General features: G+C 54.0%; 2 protein-coding genes across 2 annotated transcripts in view; both read left to right on the top strand.

The window, feature by feature from the left end:
• Positions 1–7894: 7894 nt before the first annotated feature.
• On the top strand, positions 7895–16442 carry fgf17 (fibroblast growth factor 17). Its single transcript, XM_056418364.1, has 5 exons — positions 7895–7926; positions 8015–8051; positions 8146–8326; positions 14742–14848; positions 16152–16442. Exons 1-5 carry the CDS (start codon positions 7895–7897, stop codon positions 16440–16442), a joined length of 648 nt encoding a protein of 215 aa, XP_056274339.1.
• Positions 16443–17912: 1470 nt separating this feature from the next.
• The window catches only part of LOC130196146 (FK506-binding protein 15-like), a 24324-nt gene continuing 24021 nt past the window's right edge, over positions 17913–18215 (top strand). Inside the window, 1 exon segment of the mRNA XM_056418028.1 lies at positions 17913–18057. Within this exon segment, the coding sequence (XP_056274003.1) occupies positions 18008–18057 (50 nt within the window). The 5' untranslated portion in view covers positions 17913–18007.

Genomic DNA, 18215 nt, shown 5'->3' with positions numbered 1-18215 from the left:
GTGAGTCCCTGAGTCCCTGTGAGTCCCTGTGAGTCCCTGTGAGTCCCTGAGTCCCTGTGAGTCCCTGTGAGTCCCTTTGAGTCCATGTGAGTCCCTTTGAGTCCCTTTGAGTCCCTGTTAGTCCCTGTGAGCCCCTTTGAGTCCCTGTGAGTCCCTGTGAGTCCCTTTGAGTCCCTGTGAGTCCCTGAGTCCCTGTGAGTCCCTTTGAGTCCCTGTGAGTCCCTGTGAGTCCCTTTGAGTCCCTGTTAGTCCCTGTGAGTCCCTGTGAGTCCCTTTGAGTCCCTGAGTCCCTGTGAGTCCCTTTGAGTCCCTTTGAGTCCCTGTGAGTCCCTGTGAGTCCCTTTGAGTCCCTTTGAGTCCCTGTGAGTCCCTGTTAGTCCCTGTGAGTCCCTTTGAGTCCCTGTGAGTCCCTGTGAGTCCCTGTGAGTCCCTTTGAGTCCCTGTGAGTCCCTGTGAGTCCCTTTGAGTCCCTTTGAGTACCTGTGAGTCCCTTTGAGTCCCTGTGAGTCCCTTTGAGTCCCTTTGAGTCCCTTTGAGTCCCTGTGAGTCCCTGTGAGTCCCTTTGAGTCCCTGTGAGTCCCTGTGAGTCCCTGAGTCCCTTTGAGTCCCTGTTAGTCCCTGTGAGTCCCTGTGAGTCCCTTTGAGTCCCTGTGAGTCCCTTTGAGTCCCTTTGAGTCCCTGTGAGTCCCTTTGAGTCCCTTTGAGTCCCTGTGAGTCCCTGTTAGTCCCTGTGAGTCCTTTGAGTCCCTGTGAGTCCCTGTGAGTCCCTGTGAGTCCCTTTGAGTCCCTGTGAGTCCCTGTGAGTCCCTTTGAGTCCCTTTGAGTACCTGTGAGTCCCTTTGAGTCCCTGTGAGTCCCTTTGAGTCCCTGTGAGTCCCTGTTAGTCCCTGTGAGTCCCTTTGAGTCCCTGTGAGTCCCTGTTAGTCCCTTTGAGTCCATGTGAGTCCCTTTGAGTCCCTGTGAGTCCCTGTGAGTCCCTTTGAGTCCCTGTGAGTCCCTGAGTCCCTGTGAGTCCCTGTGAGTCCCTGAGTCCCTGAGTCCCTGTGAGTCCCTGAGTCCCTGTGAGTCCCTGTGAGTCCCTTTGAGTCCATGTGAGTCCCTTTGAGTCCCTTTGAGTCCCTTTGAGTCCCTGTTAGTCCCTGTGAGTCCCTGTGAGTCCCTGTGAGTCCCTTTGAGTCCATGTGAGTCCCTGTGAGTCCCTTTGAGTCCATGTGAGTCCATGTGAGTCCCTTTGAGTCCATGTGAGTCCCTGAGTCCCTGTGAGTCCCTGTGAGTCCCTGTGAGTCCCTGTGAGTCCCTTTGAGTCCATGTGAGTCCCTTTGAGTCCCTTTGAGTCCCTGTTAGTCCCTGTGAGCCCCTTTGAGTCCCTGTGAGTCCCTGTGAGTCCCTTTGAGTCCCTGTGAGTCCCTGAGTCCCTGTGAGTCCCTTTGAGTCCCTGTGAGTCCCTGTGAGTCCCTTTGAGTCCCTGTTAGTCCCTGCGAGTCCCTGTGAGTCCCTGTGAGTCCCTTTGAGTCCCTGAGTCCCTGTGAGTCCCTTTGAGTCCCTTTGAGTCCCTGTGAGTCCCTGTGAGTCCCTTTGAGTCCCTGTTAGTCCCTGTGAGTCCCTTTGAGTCCCTGAGTCCCTGTGAGTCCCTGTGAGTCCCTGAGTCCCTGTGAGTCCCTGAGTCCCTGTGAGTCCCTGTGAGTCCCTTTGAGTCCATGTGAGTCCCTTTGAGTCCCTTTGAGTCCCTTTGAGTCCCTTTGAGTCCCTGTGAGTCCCTGAGTCCCTGTGAGTCCCTGTGAGTCCCTGTGAGTCCCTTTGAGTCCCTGTGAGTCCCTGTGAGTCCCTTTGAGTCCCTTTGAGTCCCTGTGAGTCCCTGTGAGTCCCTTTGAGTCCCTTTGAGTCCCTGTGAGTCCCTTTGAGTCCCTGTGAGTCCCTGAGTCCCTTTGAGTCCCTGTTAGTCCCTGTGAGTCCCTGTGAGTCCCTTTGAGTCCCTGTGAGTCCCTTTGAGTCCCTTTGAGTCCCTGTGAGTCCCTTTGAGTCCCTTTGAGTCCCTGTGAGTCCCTGTTAGTCCCTGTGAGTCCCTGTGAGTCCCTTTGAGTCCCTGTGAGTCCCTGTGAGTCCCTGTGAGTCCCTTTGAGTCCCTGTGAGTCCCTGTGAGTCCCTTTGAGTCCCTTTGAGTACCTGTGAGTCCCTTTGAGTCCCTGTGAGTCCCTTTGAGTCCCTGTGAGTCCCTGTTAGTCCCTGTGAGTCCCTTTGAGTCCCTGTGAGTCCCTGTTAGTCCCTTTGAGTCCATGTGAGTCCCTTTGAGTCCCTGTGAGTCCCTGTGAGTCCCTTTGAGTCCCTGTGAGTCCCTGTGAGTCCCTTTGAGTCCCTGTGAGTCCCTGAGTCCCTGTGAGTCCCTGTGAGTCCCTGAGTCCCTGAGTCCCTGTGAGTCCCTGAGTCCCTGTGAGTCCCTGTGAGTCCCTTTGAGTCCATGTGAGTCCCTTTGAGTCCCTTTGAGTCCCTTTGAGTCCCTGTTAGTCCCTGTGAGTCCCTGTGAGTCCCTGTGAGTCCCTTTGAGTCCATGTGAGTCCCTGTGAGTCCCTTTGAGTCCATGTGAGTCCATGTGAGTCCCTTTGAGTCCATGTGAGTCCCTGAGTCCCTGTGAGTCCCTGTGAGTCCCTGTGAGTCCCTGAGTCCCTGTGAGTCCCTGTGAGTCCCTTTGAGTCCATGTGAGTCCCTTTGAGTCCCTTTGAGTCCCTGTTAGTCCCTGTGAGCCCCTTTGAGTCCCTGTGAGTCCCTGTGAGTCCCTTTGAGTCCCTGTGAGTCCCTGAGTCCCTGTGAGTCCCTTTGAGTCCCTGTGAGTCCCTGTGAGTCCCTTTGAGTCCCTGTTAGTCCCTGTGAGTCCCTGTGAGTCCCTTTGAGTCCCTTTGAGTCCCTGAGTCCCTGTGAGTCCCTTTGAGTCCCTTTGAGTCCCTGTGAGTCCCTGTGAGTCCCTTTGAGTCCCTGTTAGTCCCTGTGAGTCCGTTTGAGTCCCTTTGAGTCCCTGTTAGTCCCTGTGAGTCCCTTTGAGTCCCTGTGAGTCCCTGTGAGTCCCTGTGAGTCCCTTTGAGTCCCTGTGAGTCCCTGTGAGTCCCTGTGAGTCCCTTTGAGTCCCTGTGAGTCCCTGTGAGTCCCTTTGAGTCCCTGTGAGTCCCTTTGAGTCCCTGTGAGTCCCTGTGAGTCCCTTTGAGTCCCTGTGAGTCCCTTTGAGTCCCTGTTAGTCCCTGTGAGTCCCTGTGAGTCCCTTTGAGTCCCTGTGAGTCCCTGTGAGTCCCTTTGAGTCCCTGTGAGTCCCTTTGAGTCCCTTTGAGTCCCTGTGAGTCCCTGTGAGTCCCTTTGAGTCCCTTTGAGTCCCTGTTAGTCCCTGTGAGTCCCTTTGAGTCCCTGTGAGTCCCTGTGAGTCCCTTTGAGTCCATGTGAGTCCCTTTGAGTCCCTGTGAGTCCCTGAGTCCCTGTGAGTCCCTGTGAGTCCCTGTGAGTCCCTGTGAGTCCCTTTGAGTCCCTTTGAGTCCCTGTTAGTCCCTGTGAGTCCCTTTGAGTCCCTGTGAGTCCCTGTGAGTCCCTTTGAGTCCCTTTGAGTCCCTGTTAGTCCCTGTGAGTCCCTTTGAGTCCCTGTGAGTCCCTGAGTCCCTGTGAGTCCCTTTGAGTCCCTGTGAGTCCCTTTGAGTCCCTGTGAGTCCCTGTGAGTCCCTTTGAGTCCATGTGAGTCCCTGTGAGTCCCTTTGAGTCCCTTTGAGTCCCTGTGAGTCCCTGTGAGTCCCTGTGAGTCCCTTTGAGTCCCTGTTAGTCCCTGTGAGTCCCTGTGAGTCCCTTTGAGTCCCTTTGAGTCCCTGAGTCCCTGTGAGTCCCTTTGAGTCCCTTTGAGTCTCTGTGAGTCCCTGTGAGTCCCTTTGAGTCCCTGTTAGTCCCTGTGAGTCCCTTTGAGTCCCTGTGAGTCCCTGTGAGTCCCTTTGAGTCCCTGTTAGTCCCTGTGAGTCCCTTTGAGTCCCTGTGAGTCCCTGTGAGTCCCTGTGAGTCCCTTTGAGTCCCTTTGAGTCCCTTTGAGTCCCTGTGAGTCCCTTTGAGTCCCTGTGAGTCCCTTTGAGTCCCTTTGAGTCCCTGTTAGTCCCTGTGAGTCCCTTTGAGTCCCTGTGAGTCCCTGTGAGTCCCTTTGAGTCCCTGTGAGTCCCTGTGAGTCCCTTTGAGTCCCTTTGAGTCCCTGTGAGTCCCTGTGAGTCCCTTTGAGTCCCTGTGAGTCCCTGTGAGTCCCTTTGAGTCCCTGTGAGTCCCTTTGAGTCCCTTTGAGTCCCTGTGAGTCCCTTTGAGTCCCTGTGAGTCCCTGTGAGTCCCTTTGAGTCCCTTTGAGTCCCTGTGAGTCCCTTTGAGTCCCTGTGAGTCCCTGTGAGTCCCTTTGAGTCCCTTTGAGTCCCTGTTAGTCCCTGTGAGTCCCTGTGAGTCCCTTTGAGTCCCTTTGAGTCCCTGTGAGTCCCTGTGAGTCCCTGTGAGTCCCTGAGTCCCTGTGAGTCCCTGTTAGTCCCTGTGAGTCCCTGTGAGTCCCTGTGAGTCCCTTTGAGTCCCTGTGAGTCCCTGTGAGTCCCTTTGAGTCCCTTTGAGTCCCTGTGAGTCCCTGTGAGTCCCTTTGAGTCCCTTTGAGTCCCTGTTAGTCCCTGTTAGTCCCTGTGAGTCCCTGTGAGTCCCTGTGAGTCCCTGTTAGTCCCTGTGAGTCCCTGTGAGTCCCTTTGAGTCCATGTGAGTCCCTGTGAGTCCCTGAGTCCCTGTGAGTCCCTGTGAGTCCCTGTGAGTCCCTGTGAGTCCCTTTGAGTCCCTGTGAGTCCCTGTGAGTCCCTGTGAGTCCCTGTGAGTCCCTGTGAGTCCCTTTGAGTCCCTGTGAGTCCCTGTGAGTCCCTGTGAGTCCCTTTGAGTCCCTGTGAGTCCCTGTGAGTCCCTTTGAGTCCCTTTGAGTCCCTGTGAGTCCCTGTGAGTCCCTTTGAGTCCCTGTGAGTCCCTGTGAGTCCCTTTGAGTCCCTTTGAGTCCCTGTGAGTCCCTTTGAGTCCCTGTGAGTCCCTGTGAGTCCCTTTGAGTCCCTGTGAGTCCATGTGAGTCCCTGTGAGTCCCTGTTAGTCCCTGTGAGTCCCTGTGAGTCCCTTTGAGTCCCTTTGAGTCCCTGTTAGTCCCTGTGAGTCCCTTTGAGTCCCTTTGAGTTCCTGTTAGTCCCTGTGAGTCCCTGTGAGTCCCTGTGAGTCCCTTTGAGTCCCTTTGAGTCCCTGTTAGTCCCTGTTAGTCCCTGTGAGTCCCTGTGAGTCCCTGTGAGTCCCTGTGAGTCCCTTTGAGTCCCTGTGAGTCCCTGTTAGTCCCTGTGAGTCCCTGTGAGTCCCTGTGAGTCCCTGTTAGTCCCTGTGAGTCCCTGTGAGTCCCTGTTAGTCCCTGTGAGTCCCTTTGAGTCCCTTTGAGTTCCTGTTAGTCCCTGTGAGTCCCTGTGAGTCCCTGTGAGTCCCTTTGAGTCCCTGTGAGTCCCTGTGAGTCCCTTTGAGTCCCTTTGAGTCCCTGTTAGTCCCTGTTAGTCCCTGTGAGTCCCTGTGAGTCCCTGTGAGTCCCTGTGTGAGGTCTGAAGGTCTGAAGGCCTGAAGCCGGCGTGTCCTCGTGGCCTGTAGGCGTTAATCACGGATCAGCATCTCGGGTTTCACCTGGTGGACGTCCCGACGCTCAGGGACGACGTGACCGTCCAGCAACAGCTCTCCAACATCCTCCTCAGCCATGAGTGTGTGTGTGTGTGTGTGTGTGTGTGTGTGTGTGTGTGTGTGTGTTCAAAGGCTTTCCAGGCCACAGCACTTATGGATGAAGGGGGGGGGGACTAGTTCAAATTTATTGCCCGCGTCAGCTGTGTCAAATTTGGCGAGCTCAAATGGTCGGCTTGCAAATGGCCGGCCGATACCGAAGGGTCAGGCGCCCCGTTGACCTCTGGGCGTGACGCGGCGCCGGTCGGCCGAGAGGAAACCGCTCTCCTGCTCCGGGGTCGTTCGTCGAGGGGACCACCCACTGGACCCTCCCTGTTTGTGCAGGGTCACACAGAAGTGGCCAGTTGCTCTTTATGGCGAGATGTTTACGACGTGGTCGGAGCTGTTGGAGACCACCAGTTCTCCTCCACTGGGCCGCCGCCGGGCATCATGGGGGATTTGGCAATCGCTCAAAAAGTCTGTGAAGAACTTTTTCTTCCGTTTAATTCATGACATTTTCTACAAAGACATATTGATGGGGACGGTGAACAGCACTGAGGTCCAGCTGCTGGGCGCTCTGAGGGGGAGGAGTCGCGCCATGAGGGCGTGAGGCTGGTGTGACGCCTCAGGGCTGCTGACGGACGTCACGGAGAAGAAGAAGAAAAGAAAATATAGTCGAAGGAAACTCCTTTTCTTTCTCTAAGGTCTGTTGAGAGGACAACGAGGCGAGGTCCCGTTAGCAACGTCCTTTTAGCAACGTCCCATTAGCAATGTGCTGTTAGCAACATCCTTTTAGCAACGTCCCGTTAGCAACGTCCTTTTAGCAACGTCCAATTAGCAACGTCCCGTTAGCAACGTCCAATTAGCAACGTGCCGTTAGCAACGTCCAATTAGCAACGTGCCGTTAGCAACGTGCCGTTAGCGGCGTCCTGTGGAGGTCATATCATATCCTGGAGGAATGACGTCTCATCTGGCCTGATGACGTCCGAGTGGGAAGCGAAACGAAGAAAAGGAACACAAACCACCTGGTGGGAGGAGCTACCATGTGAGGTACACCTGGTGGGAGGAGCTACCATGTGAGGTACACCTGGTGGGAGGAGCTTCCATGTGAGGTACACCTGGTGGGAGGAGCTACCATGTGAGGAGACATAGAGGAGGGGACGAAGAGGAGGCGACGAAGAGGAGGATACTTCTCCTCCTTCCTCTCCTTCTTTTCTCCTCTCTCCTCCTCCTCTCCTCCTCTTCCCTCTCTTTCCTCTCCTCTCCTCCTCCTCCTCCTCCTCCTCTTGTTGATTCCTGTGAAGATGAAACAAACCTTTTGTCTTCATCATATGTTTTTCTCTCTGTAAGTGTGACCAGTGAGCAGATAAAAGGGAAGTGTGTGTGTGTGTGTGTGGGTCATAAGGTGTCATTAGGCTCCTCACTCTGAAATACAAAGCTACAGTAAGGGGGGCAGGAGGACTCTGAGGACCAGCTCCATTTAGGACTCTGAACCCACATCAGTAGACCCACAGGGTCCTCGGTAGACCCTCTCAGGGTCCTCGGTAGACCCCCACAGGGTCCTCAGTAGACCCTCTCAGGGTCCTCAGTAGACCCCCACAGGGTCCTCAGTAGACCCCCACAGGGTCCTCGGTAGACCCTCTCAGGGTCCTCAGTAGACCCCCACAGGGTCCTCAGTAGACCCCCACAGGGGCCTCAGTGGTGCCCACCCACACCAGGAGGGCTTCAGGGAGGGACTTCTCCTGAAGCCAGTGAGCAGCCTCACCCGAGACAGACGCAGCAGCAGCCCGGAGGACCCGCACCGGGACCAGGACCTGCACCGAGCCCAGAAGGACCCGCACCGGGACCAGGACCTGCACCGAGCCCAGAAGGACCCGCACCGGGACCAGGACCTGCACCGAGCCCAGAAGGACCCGCACCGGGACCAGGACCTGCACCGAGCCCAGAAGGACCCGCACCGGGACCAGGACCTGCACCGAGCCCAGAAGGACCCGCACCGGGACCAGGACCTGCACCGAGCCCAGGAGGACCTGCAGCCCGGGCCCGACCCTCTGGTGATGGCCCGTGGCGCGGCTCTCCTGCGGCCCCCCCCCCCTCTGCGCCCGGTGAGGTGAACCCGCCCCGGTGCGCATGGACAGGTGAGGGAGCGCGCGACACCGTGGGAGCTCCGCGTCCTCCCGGGACTCCTGAGCCCAGGATGTACGGACTCAACCAGCGCTGCCTGTACATGTAAGACCCCGAGAGAGCGCGCGCGCGTGTGTGTGTGTGTGTGTGTGTGTGTGTCATCACGTGGCTGACTTCTTGTGCGCCCCTGCAGATCGTTTCACCTCCTCGTGCTGTGGAGCCACGCTCAGGTGAGGACCGTAACTCATCATTAATGTGATGTGTATCCTCCGGTCTCAGGCCAGAAACACGTGATGCATTTCATTTCTCCCTGTGCATGAGAAGGGGGAGAGTCACCCGTCTCCTACTTTTAAGCAGTACGTGAGCGCGCAGCGCGGCGGCGCGCCGGACCCGCTGAGTCGCCGCCAGGTCCGGGTCTACCAGCTCTACAGCCGCACCAGCGGCAAGCACGTCCAGATCCCGGGGCCCCGGGTCTCCGCCACCGCCGAGGACGGGGACGTGTTCGGTGAGTGGGGGGGGGTACGTGAAGGCCCTCTAGGGGTACGTGAAGGTCTTCTAGGGGGTACCTGAAGGCCCTCTAGGGGTACGTGAAGGTCTTCTAGGGGGTACCTGAAGGCCCTCTAGGGGTACGTGAAGGTCTTCTAGGGGGTACCTGAAGGCCCTCTAGGGGTACGTGAAGGCCCTCTAGGGGGTACCTGAAGGCCCTCTAGGGGGTACCTGAAGGCCCTCTAGGGGGTACGTGAAGGTCCTCTAGGGGGTACCTGAAGGCCCTCTAGGGGGTACGTGAAGGCCCTCTAGGGGGTACCTGAAGGTCCTCTAGGGGGTACGTGAAGGCCCTCTAGGGGGTACATGAAGGCCCTCTAGGGGGTACCTGAAGGCCCTCTAGGGGGTACGTGAAGGTCCTCTAGGGGGTACCTGAAGGCCCTCTAGGGGGTACCTGAAGGCCCTCTAGGGGGTACCTGAAGGCCCTCTAGGGGGTACCTGAAGGCCCTCTAGGGGGTACATGAAGGCCCTCTAGGGGGTACCTGAAGGCCCTCTAGGGGGTACGTGAAGGCCCTCTAGGGGGTACCTGAAGGCCCTCTAGGGGGTACGTGAAGGCCCTCTAGGGGGTATACGTGAAGGTCCTCTAGGGGGTACCTGAAGGCCCTCTAGTTTTAAATTTTTTTTCTTTAATCAGTCGGAAAAATATATTATTTTGAAAAAGGAGCGGATCCACCCGTGTGTCTGAGCCGCGTTCAGGAGTCTTAAAGTTGTGGTTTATCGCTGCAGGCGAGTCTCACGCGCCGAACCCTCTGCTGGCGGCACATTTCAGTGACAAAGAATCTTAAAACATATTCAACCTGCTCAATGAATTCTGTCACTTCAGGGAAATGACAACTGTTTTCAAGTTGGCCGATAAAGTCGCTGCTGTGTGGGCGAGTGAACAGCGGAACATTCTACATGTTTCAGACGTTGACCGGGTGGAAGAGGCTTTTAAAAGTGTTTGAGCGGTACTCCAACCACAAAAGACCCGACTGCAATAGAATAGACCTGCAACCCATTTGTAAACAAACCCACCCGGTGAATCGAGCCCGTCCGAGCTAGAAAAAAATGTGTTGGAGATGCAAATGACGGTGGCCTTAAGGGACATTTCACACAACAACTCTGTGTTCTAATGACAGCGACCAGAACTCAGTTAGGAGCAGCGGACCAAACACACGTCTGTGTCGCCGTCTCCATCAGCGACTCGTTGCAGGTCAACAAGCACGGCTCACACTCGGCGTAATGATGAGTTGTAGTTTTGGCACTTTATGCCCTTCATATAATTGTATGACGTCATTTTTATGACGTCATTTATATTGCCGGTCCGTGAAAATAATTTCTGACACGGAACCGGTCCGTGGCTCAAAAAAGGTTGGGGACCTCTGCTCTAGGGGGTACCTGAAGGTCCTTCAGGGGGTACGTGAAGGCCCTCTAGGGGGTACGTGAAGGCCCTCTATGGGGTACCTGAAGGTCCTCTAGGGGGTACCTGAAGGTCCTTCAGGGGGTATGTGAAGGCCCTCTATGGGGTACCTGAAGGTCCTCTAGGGGGTACCTGAAGGTCCTTCAGGGGGTACCTGAAGGCCCTCTAGGGGGTACGTGAAGGCCCTCTAGGGGGTACCTGAAGGTCCTTCAGGGGGTACGTGAAGGCCCTCTATGGGGTACCTGAAGGCCCTCTAGGGGGTACCTGAAGGTCCTTCAGGGGGTACGTGAAGGCCCTCTATGGGGTACCTGAAGGTCCTTCAGGGGGTACGTGAAGGCCCTCTATGGGGTACCTGAAGGCCCTCTAGGGGGTACGTGAAGGTCCTCTAGGGGGTACCTGAAGGCCCTCTAGGGGGTACCTGAAGGTCCTCTAGGGGGTACGTGAAGGTCCTCTAGGGGGTACCTGAAGGTCCTCTAGGGGGTACCTGAAGGCCCTCTAGGGGGTACATGAAGGCCCTCTAGGGGGTACGTGAAGGCCCTCTAGGGGGTACCTGAAGGCCCTCTAGGGGGTACGTGAAGGTCCTCTAGGGGGTACCTGAAGGCCCTCTAGGGGGTACCTGAAGGTCCTCTAGGGGGGTACGTGAAGGTCCTCTAGGGGGTACGTGAAGGTCCTCTAGGGGGTACCTGAAGGCCCTCTAGAGGGTACGTGAAGGTCCTCTAGGGGGTACCTGAAGGTCCTCTAGAGGGTACGTGAAGGTCCTCTAGGGGGTACCTGAAGGCCCTCTAGAGGGTACGTGAAGGTCCTCTAGGGGGTACGTGAAGGTCCTCTAGAGGGTACGTGAAGGTCCTCTAGGGGGTACCTGAAGGTCCTCTAGGGTGTACGTGAAGGTCCTCTAGGGGGTACCTGAAGGCCCTCTAGAGGGTCGTGAAGGTCCTCTAGGGGTACGTGAAGGTCCTCTAGAGGTGCGTGAAGGTCCTCTAGGGGGTACCTGAAGGCCCTCTAGAGGGTACGTGAAGGTCCTCTAGGGGGTACGTGAAGGTCCTCTAGGGGGTACCTGAAGGTCCACTAGAGGGTACGTGAAGGCCCTCTAGGGGGTACGTGAAGGTCCTCTAGGGGGTACGTGAAGGCCCTCTAGGGGGTACCTGAAGGTCCTCTTGGGGTACTTGAAGGTCTTCTAGGGGGTACATGAAGGCCCTCTAGGGGTACCTGAAGGTCTTCTAGGGGTACTTGAAGGTCCTTCAGGGGTGCGTGAAGGTCCTCTAGGGGTACCTGAAGGTCCTCTAGGGGTGCGAAGGTCCTTCAGAAGTGCGTGAAGGTCCTCTTGGGGTACTTGAAGGTCTTCTAGGGGGTACATGAAGGCCCTCTAGGGGTACCTGAAGGTCTTCTAGGGGTACGTGAAGGCCCTCTAGAGGGTACGTGAAGGTCCTCTAGGGGGTACCTGAAGGTCCTTCAGGGGGTACGCGAAGGTCCTTCAGGGGGTACGGGAAGGCCCTCTAGGGGGTACATGAAGGCCCTCTAGAGGGTACGTGAAGGTCCTCTAGGGGGTACATGAAGGCCCTCTAGGGGGTACCTGAAGGTCCTCTAGGGGGTACGTGAAGGTCCTCTAGGGGGTACCTGAAGGTCCTTCAGGGGGTACCTGAAGGCCCTCTAGAAGGTACGTGAAGGTCCTCTAGGGGGTACGTGAAGGCCCTCTAGGGGGTACCTGAAGGTCCTCTAGGGGGTACGTGAAGGTCCTCTAGGGGGTACCTGAAGGTCCTCTAGGGGGTACGCGAAGGTCCTTCAGGGGGTACGTGAAGGCCCTCTAGGGGGTACGTGAAGGCCCTCTAGGGGGTATACGTGAAGGTCCTCTAGGGGTACCTGAAGGCCCTCTAGGCGTACCTGAAGGTCCTCTAGGGGGTACCTGAAGGTCCTCTAGGAGGTACGTGAAGGCCCTCTAGGGGGTACCTGAAGGCCCTCTAGGGGGTACGTGAAGGCCCTCTAGGGGGTACGTGAAGGTCCTCTAGGGGAGTGCGTGAAGGTCCTCTAGGGGTACCTGAAGGCCCTCTAGAGGTGCGTGAAGGGCCCCTAGGGGTACCTGAAGGTCCTCTAGGTGCGTGAAGGCCCTCTAGAGGGTACGTGAAGGTCCTCTAGGGGGGTACCTGAAGGCCCTCTAGGGGTGCGTGAAGGTCCTCTAGGGTGCGTGAAGGTCCTCTAGGGGTGCGTGAAGGTCCTCTAGGGGGTACCTGAAGGCCCTCTAGAGGGTACGTGAAGGTCCTCTAGGGGGTACGTAAAGGTCCTCTAGGGAAGTGCGTGGAGGCCCTCTAGAGGGTACGTGAAGGCCCTCTAGGGGGTACCTGAAGGTCCGCTAGGGGGTACGTGAAGGTCCTCTAGGGGGTACCTGAAGGCCCTCTAGGGGTGTGAAGGTCCTTCAGGGGTACGTGAAGGTCCTCTAGGGGTGCGTGAAGGCCCTCTAGAGGTGCGTGAAGGTCCTCTAGGGGGTACGTGAAGGTCCTCTAGGGGGTACCTGAAGGTCCTTCAGGGGGTACGCGAAGGTCCTTCAGGGGGTACGGGAAGGCCCTCTAGGGGGTACATGAAGGCCCTCTAGGAGGTACCTGAAGGTCCTCTAGGGGGTACATGAAGGTCCTCTAGGGGGTACGTGAAGGTCCTCTAGGGGGTACCTGAAGGTCCTTCAGGGGGTACATGAAGGCCCTCTAGAGGGTACGTGAAGGCCCTCTAGGGGGTACCTGAAGGTCCGCTAGGGGGTACGTGAAGGTCCTCTAGGGGGTACCTGAAGGTCCTCTAGGGGGTACGCGAAGGTCCTTCAGGGGGTACGTGAAGGTCCTCTAGGGGGTACCTGAAGGTCCTTCAGGGGGTACCTGAAGGCCCTCTAGGGGGTACCTGAAGGTCCTCTAGGGGGTACGTGAAGGTCCTCTAGGGGGTACCTGAAGGTCCTTCAGGGGGTACGCGAAGGTCCTTCAGGGGGTACGGGAAGGCCCTCTAGGGGGTACATGAAGGCCCTCTAGAGGGTACATGAAGGTCCTCTAGGGGGTACATGAAGGCCCTCTAGGGGGTACCTGAAGGCCCTCTAGGGGGTACATGAAGGCCCTCTAGAGGGTACATGAAGGCCCTCTAGTGGGTACGTGAAGGTCCTCTAGGGGGTACGTGAAGGTCCTCTAGGGGGTACCTGAAGGTCCTCTAGTGGGTACGTGAAGGTCCTCTAGGGGGTACGTGAAGGTCCTCTAGGGGGTACCTGAAGGTCCTCTAGGGGGTACGTGAAGGTCCTCTAGGGGGTACGTGAAGGTCCTCTAGGGGGTACCTGAAGGTCCTTCAGGGGGTACGTGAAGGCCCTCTAGAGGGTACGTGAAGGTCCTTCAGGGGGTACGTGAAGGTCCTCTAGGGGGTACGCGAAGGTCCTTCAGGGGGTGCGTGAAGGTCCTCTAGGGGGTACGTGAAGGTCCTCTAGGGGGTACCTGAAGGTCCTCTAGGGGGTATACGTGAGATTTCTCTAAATATATTTCATATTAGGATCCATTATCGGAGAGGAACCATATATGGTCACTTCGTTGACGTTGATTTTCTGTAAAGGTTACAAAATCCTGTAAAAATAGTTATTTAATAAATATTCAATTCAATATAAATGTAAGTTCATAAGCTTAATTGTCTATATTCTACTCAAAATCAGACACTGGTGGCTCAGCGCTGTGGGTTACATTGTTTTCCCCCACAATGCATTGCTCTGGTTTCGGGGTGCTTGTGGATTCCAGTGGTTCTGCCGGTCTCTCCTCCTGATGGAGAGGACGCCCGGCTGTGTATTGACCCTGTGAGGGTGTGACGTGTACTAATGGGAGAGGTTCACACCTCATTGTGGTCTCACCTGCCCGTCAGAGGCCTCAAAGGACCAGGATGTAAAACCACTTCCTGTCTGGGATGATGTGTGACCAGCTATTGCGCAACAGAGCCGGTCCTGCTCTCGTAGTGGACTCTCTAAGAGGTCCGTCACAGGACTCCAGGACTTCTGGGGTGCCTGACGGTGGAGCCTCAAGGCCCCCTGCTGGGAGCGCCTCCTCCTCCTCCTCCTCCTCGCGCCTCCCTGTGGGAGTGTGCTCAGCCTCTGTGGTAATTGGGCCTCCTGCTGCATCCATGAGGTCTCTGGCGAGGAAGAGGCTGATTAGGACGCCACCATTGTCTCCACAGCCCCAATACACACACACACACACACACACACACACACACACACACACACACACACACACACACACACACACACACACACACACACACACGATGCTACGCCCGGTTAAGACACAGTGACTGCAGGACGATGTGTATTCTGAGATACTTACAGGCTCCTGATGACTCAGCAGTTTCTGTGTCAGGCTGTATCACCTCCTCAATTATCATTACTACAAAATAAAAGCACATAATGATAGTAACAGGTAACATACAGGTAACATAATAAAAGCACATAATGATAGTAACAGGTAACATACAGGTAACATAATATATATATATAAATATTATATATAATATTAATATATAAAATATTAATATGTATATATATATATTAATATATATATTATATTACTATTAGATATATATCATATTAATATATATATATATAATATGAATATATATATATAATATTAATATGTATATATATATTGATATATATTATATTAATATTAGATATATATCATATTAATATGTATATACAGTATATATATTATATTAATATATGTATATTATATTATTATATATATATACATATATTCATATTATATATATATTATATTAATATATTAATATAGATATTATGTTAATATATATATATTATATTAATATATATATTATGTTAATATATATATATATATTAATATATGTGTGTTTGTTAGAAAGAAGTGTCGACAAAATATGAGTTGCTTGTCTTGACCTTCTCCTCCCTCCCCCTCCTCTCCTCTCTCCTCCCTCTCTCCCCTCCCCCCCCCACTCTCTCCTGCAGCTCGTCTCTTCGTGGAGACGGACACCTTTGGGAGTCGTGTGAGGATCCGAGGAGCAGAGAGCGGTCTCTACCTGTGTGTGAGCCGGAGGGGAAAGCTGGTTGGGAAGGTACCGCACACGTCACCTGTGTTGTCTGGTTGCCATGGCAACATGAAGCTCATTGTTAAGTGAAGTTATAGCGTGTGTCCAGTCATCTCTATGACGGAAACATTTTAATTGACAACAGAGCAGCTGTAGAGAGGGTGACACCTGAACCCACCGTCACACGAGGACCAATCAGAGAGACTCACGTCTCGTCACTTGAGAGGCAGCACTGAGGGCTCATGAATCACGTCTATGAGCCAGGTCAAAGGTCAACCGGCTGTGAGCCGCTGTGTGGTGGTGTAACCTGTCAATCACACAACAGACAACAACCACAGCTCAGCCAATAGGAAGAGAGACAAGTCTGCACGAGAAGAGAAGACCATCTGAACAGCTGTGTGCGTCTCTGACGTGATGATGTCATCGTGTCTCTGACGTGATGATGTCATCGTGTCTCTGACGTGATGATGTCATCGTGTCTCTGACGTGATGATGTCATCGTGTCTCCACATATTCTCAAGGCTTATGAGCATGTTGCTAAGAGTTAGATGAGAAGATCCTTCTGGTGGCCCTCTACCTGTCAGATGCTGCTCTGTGTCTGTTCTGTCTGCTCTGTGTCTGTTCTGTCTGCTCTGTGTCTGCTCTGTGTCTGTTCTGTCTGCTCTGTGTCTGCTCTGTGTCTGCTCTGTGTCTGCTCTCTGTCTGCTCTCTGTCTGCTCTGTGTCTGCTCTGTGTCTGCTCTGTGTCTGTTCTGTCTGCTCTGTGTCTGCTCTGTGTCTGTTCTGTCTGCTCTGTGTCTGCTCTGTGTCTGCTCTCTGTCTGCTCTCTGTCTGCTCTGTGTCTGCTCTGTGTCTGCTCTGTGTCTGTTCTGTCTGCTCTGTGTCTGCTCTGTGTCTGTTCTGTCTGCTCTGTGTCTGCTCTCTGTCTGCTCTCTGTCTGCTCTGTGTCTGCTCTCTGTCTGCTCTCTGTCTGCTCTGTGTCTGCTCTGTGTCTGCTCTGTGTCTGTTCTGTCTGCTCTGTGTCTGCTCTGTGTCTGTTCTGTCTGCTCTGTGTCTGCTCTGTGTCTGCTCTGTGTCTGCTCTCTGTCTGCTCTCTGTCTGCTCTGTGTCTGCTCTGTGTCTGCTCTGTGTCTGTTCTGTCTGCTCTGTGTCTGTTCTGTCTGCTCTGTGTCTGCTCTGTGTCTGTTCTGTCTGCTCTCTGTCTGCTCTGTGTCTGCTCTGTGTCTGTTCTGTCTGCTCTGTGTCTGCTCTGTGTCTGTTCTGTCTGCTCTGTTTCGGCTCTGTCTGCTCGTGTTTCAACTCAAGAACCTCTTCTCCGTCTCCTGCCGCAGCCCAACGGCCGGAGCAGGGACTGCATCTTCACGGAGATCGTCCTGGAGAACAACTACACGGCCTTCCAGAACGCCAAGCGGCGGGGCTGGTACGTGGCGTTCAGCAGGAAGGGGCGGCCCGTCAAGGCCTCCAGGACCCGGGAGAACCAGCGGGAGGTCCACTTCATCAAGCGGCTGCACACGGGCCCGCCCCCCTTCCCCAACACCGACCAGAGCAAACACTTTGAGTTCACCCGCTTCCCGGCCGCGCAGCGAGCGAAGCGCAACAGGAAGTCGCGCGGCTCTCGCTAACGCGACGCCGGCCGACAGCGGCGACGGACGCCATTTTGTTTTGTATATTTTTTGATAGTTAAAATGCCAGAAATCTAACGTCAAATATATTGTAAGGTGATGATGTGTAAATACTGTGAGAGAGTAAAGAAGATGGCTTATATTTAAGAGTCCAGTGGGGAGTGGACCGGTGAGACTCTGAGTGGGACTCAAGGTCATGTGACCCGATGACATCATCACGCTCAAGATCTGCTCAACGGATTCAACAAGCAACCAAATACACGAGAACACAAGACACTGAGAACCACCCCATTGTTCCCATTGTTCCCATTGTTCCCATTGTTCACATTGTTCCCATTGTTTACTGTACATTGTTTACTGTACATTGTTTACATTGTTCCCATTGTTTACTGTACATTGTTTACTGTACATTGTTAACATGGTTTCACATTGTTTACTGTACATTGTTTACATGGTTTCACATTGTTTACATGGTGTCATGCAGCGGTAACCACACATTGCTCAACCCTTTTGGAGGTGAATGAAAAGCAGCTGCAAGGTTTTCTGAGGAGCCGATTGGTCGGCAGCCCAGTGATGGATTCTTGAATTCAACGTCAGTGAAGTCAGAGAAGGTCGAGATTTGGAAGATTTTGGGACACGTGAAACTCGTGGTGGCGCTAGAGAGCCGACCTGGAGGTCAGGACGTCATCCTCACTGACTCCCTCAGCTCTAGGGTGTGAGGTGTGAATGATGTTGAGATGTTTCATGAAGTTAACATGGAGGACGTGTGGCTGTGTTTTTATCAATGAGACCGGTTTGTACCGCGATGATGAGAGGAACACGTTTGATAGGTTGGTGGGAGTACACACACACACTGATGGTTTTATTCCACAGGGAAACACAGCATCACATGGGACACTTTCAATTGGTGAGATTTGCCAAATTGCTTTTGATTGGCTTATTTCTTTAAAATAAACTATATCACTTACAGTCGTGGTAATATGAGCTGATGAGCCTTTCAACCCCTTATCAAAGTGTATAGAAAATTAAGTAATAGTTAAATAAATAAATAAAGGTAAATACATAAACGAAAGCAATAATATTTTCTAGTCATAAATATGTTGCCATAGCAACACATATGACTAATATATAGTCAGGATTCTCCTCTGAACAAATTAAATGATGTGTTTACCAAATGTTAACAAAAGGAGCAGAAAGTATCTCCATCCACACGTCAACATCTCACAAATAAACAATCCAAAAGTTAGTTAATATGTGTGACTTCTTTTTTTGTGTCATATCTGCCACATGAATGTAATTATTCTTTTACGAGGTGATGTTTCCCTCTAATCCCTTCCCTGAGGTCAAAGGTCAGGGTTCACCACCTTTTAATCCCATCTCGTGGCCTCTTGAGGAGCGATGGGCCCTCTGGCGCCCTCTAGCGGCCGCGGGGCGAAGCGGCCTCGGGTCAGGTGGAGAGTCAGCTGATCCCCAGGAAGAGGAAGTGCTCCTCCAACACCATGGAGACGCAGCTAGCTCACGTTCGCCCTGGTTTCATGAACTGAAAGAGGCTCCAGACGCCGAAGATGTTCGGGGCAGACGACGAGGAGGCGGACTTCCTGTCTCCCAGCGGCGGGTGAGTCCGCTAGCCGCGAGCTAACGAGCTAGCTCCCCGCCATGGAGCCGGTTGACTGACATATGGAAGGAAGGAGTCTCCTGGAGCCCAGCTGCTGCTCCTCCTCCTCGCTTGTTGTTGTTGTTGTTGTTGTTGTTGTATCCCGAGCTCTTCTCTCA

This window comes from Pseudoliparis swirei, chromosome 7, assembly GCF_029220125.1.
Source record: "Pseudoliparis swirei isolate HS2019 ecotype Mariana Trench chromosome 7, NWPU_hadal_v1, whole genome shotgun sequence".
Lineage (NCBI taxonomy): Eukaryota > Metazoa > Chordata > Actinopteri > Perciformes > Liparidae > Pseudoliparis > Pseudoliparis swirei.
The sequence above is the reverse complement of the archived record's forward strand: the minus strand, read 5'-3'. Positions and strand labels throughout refer to the sequence as shown.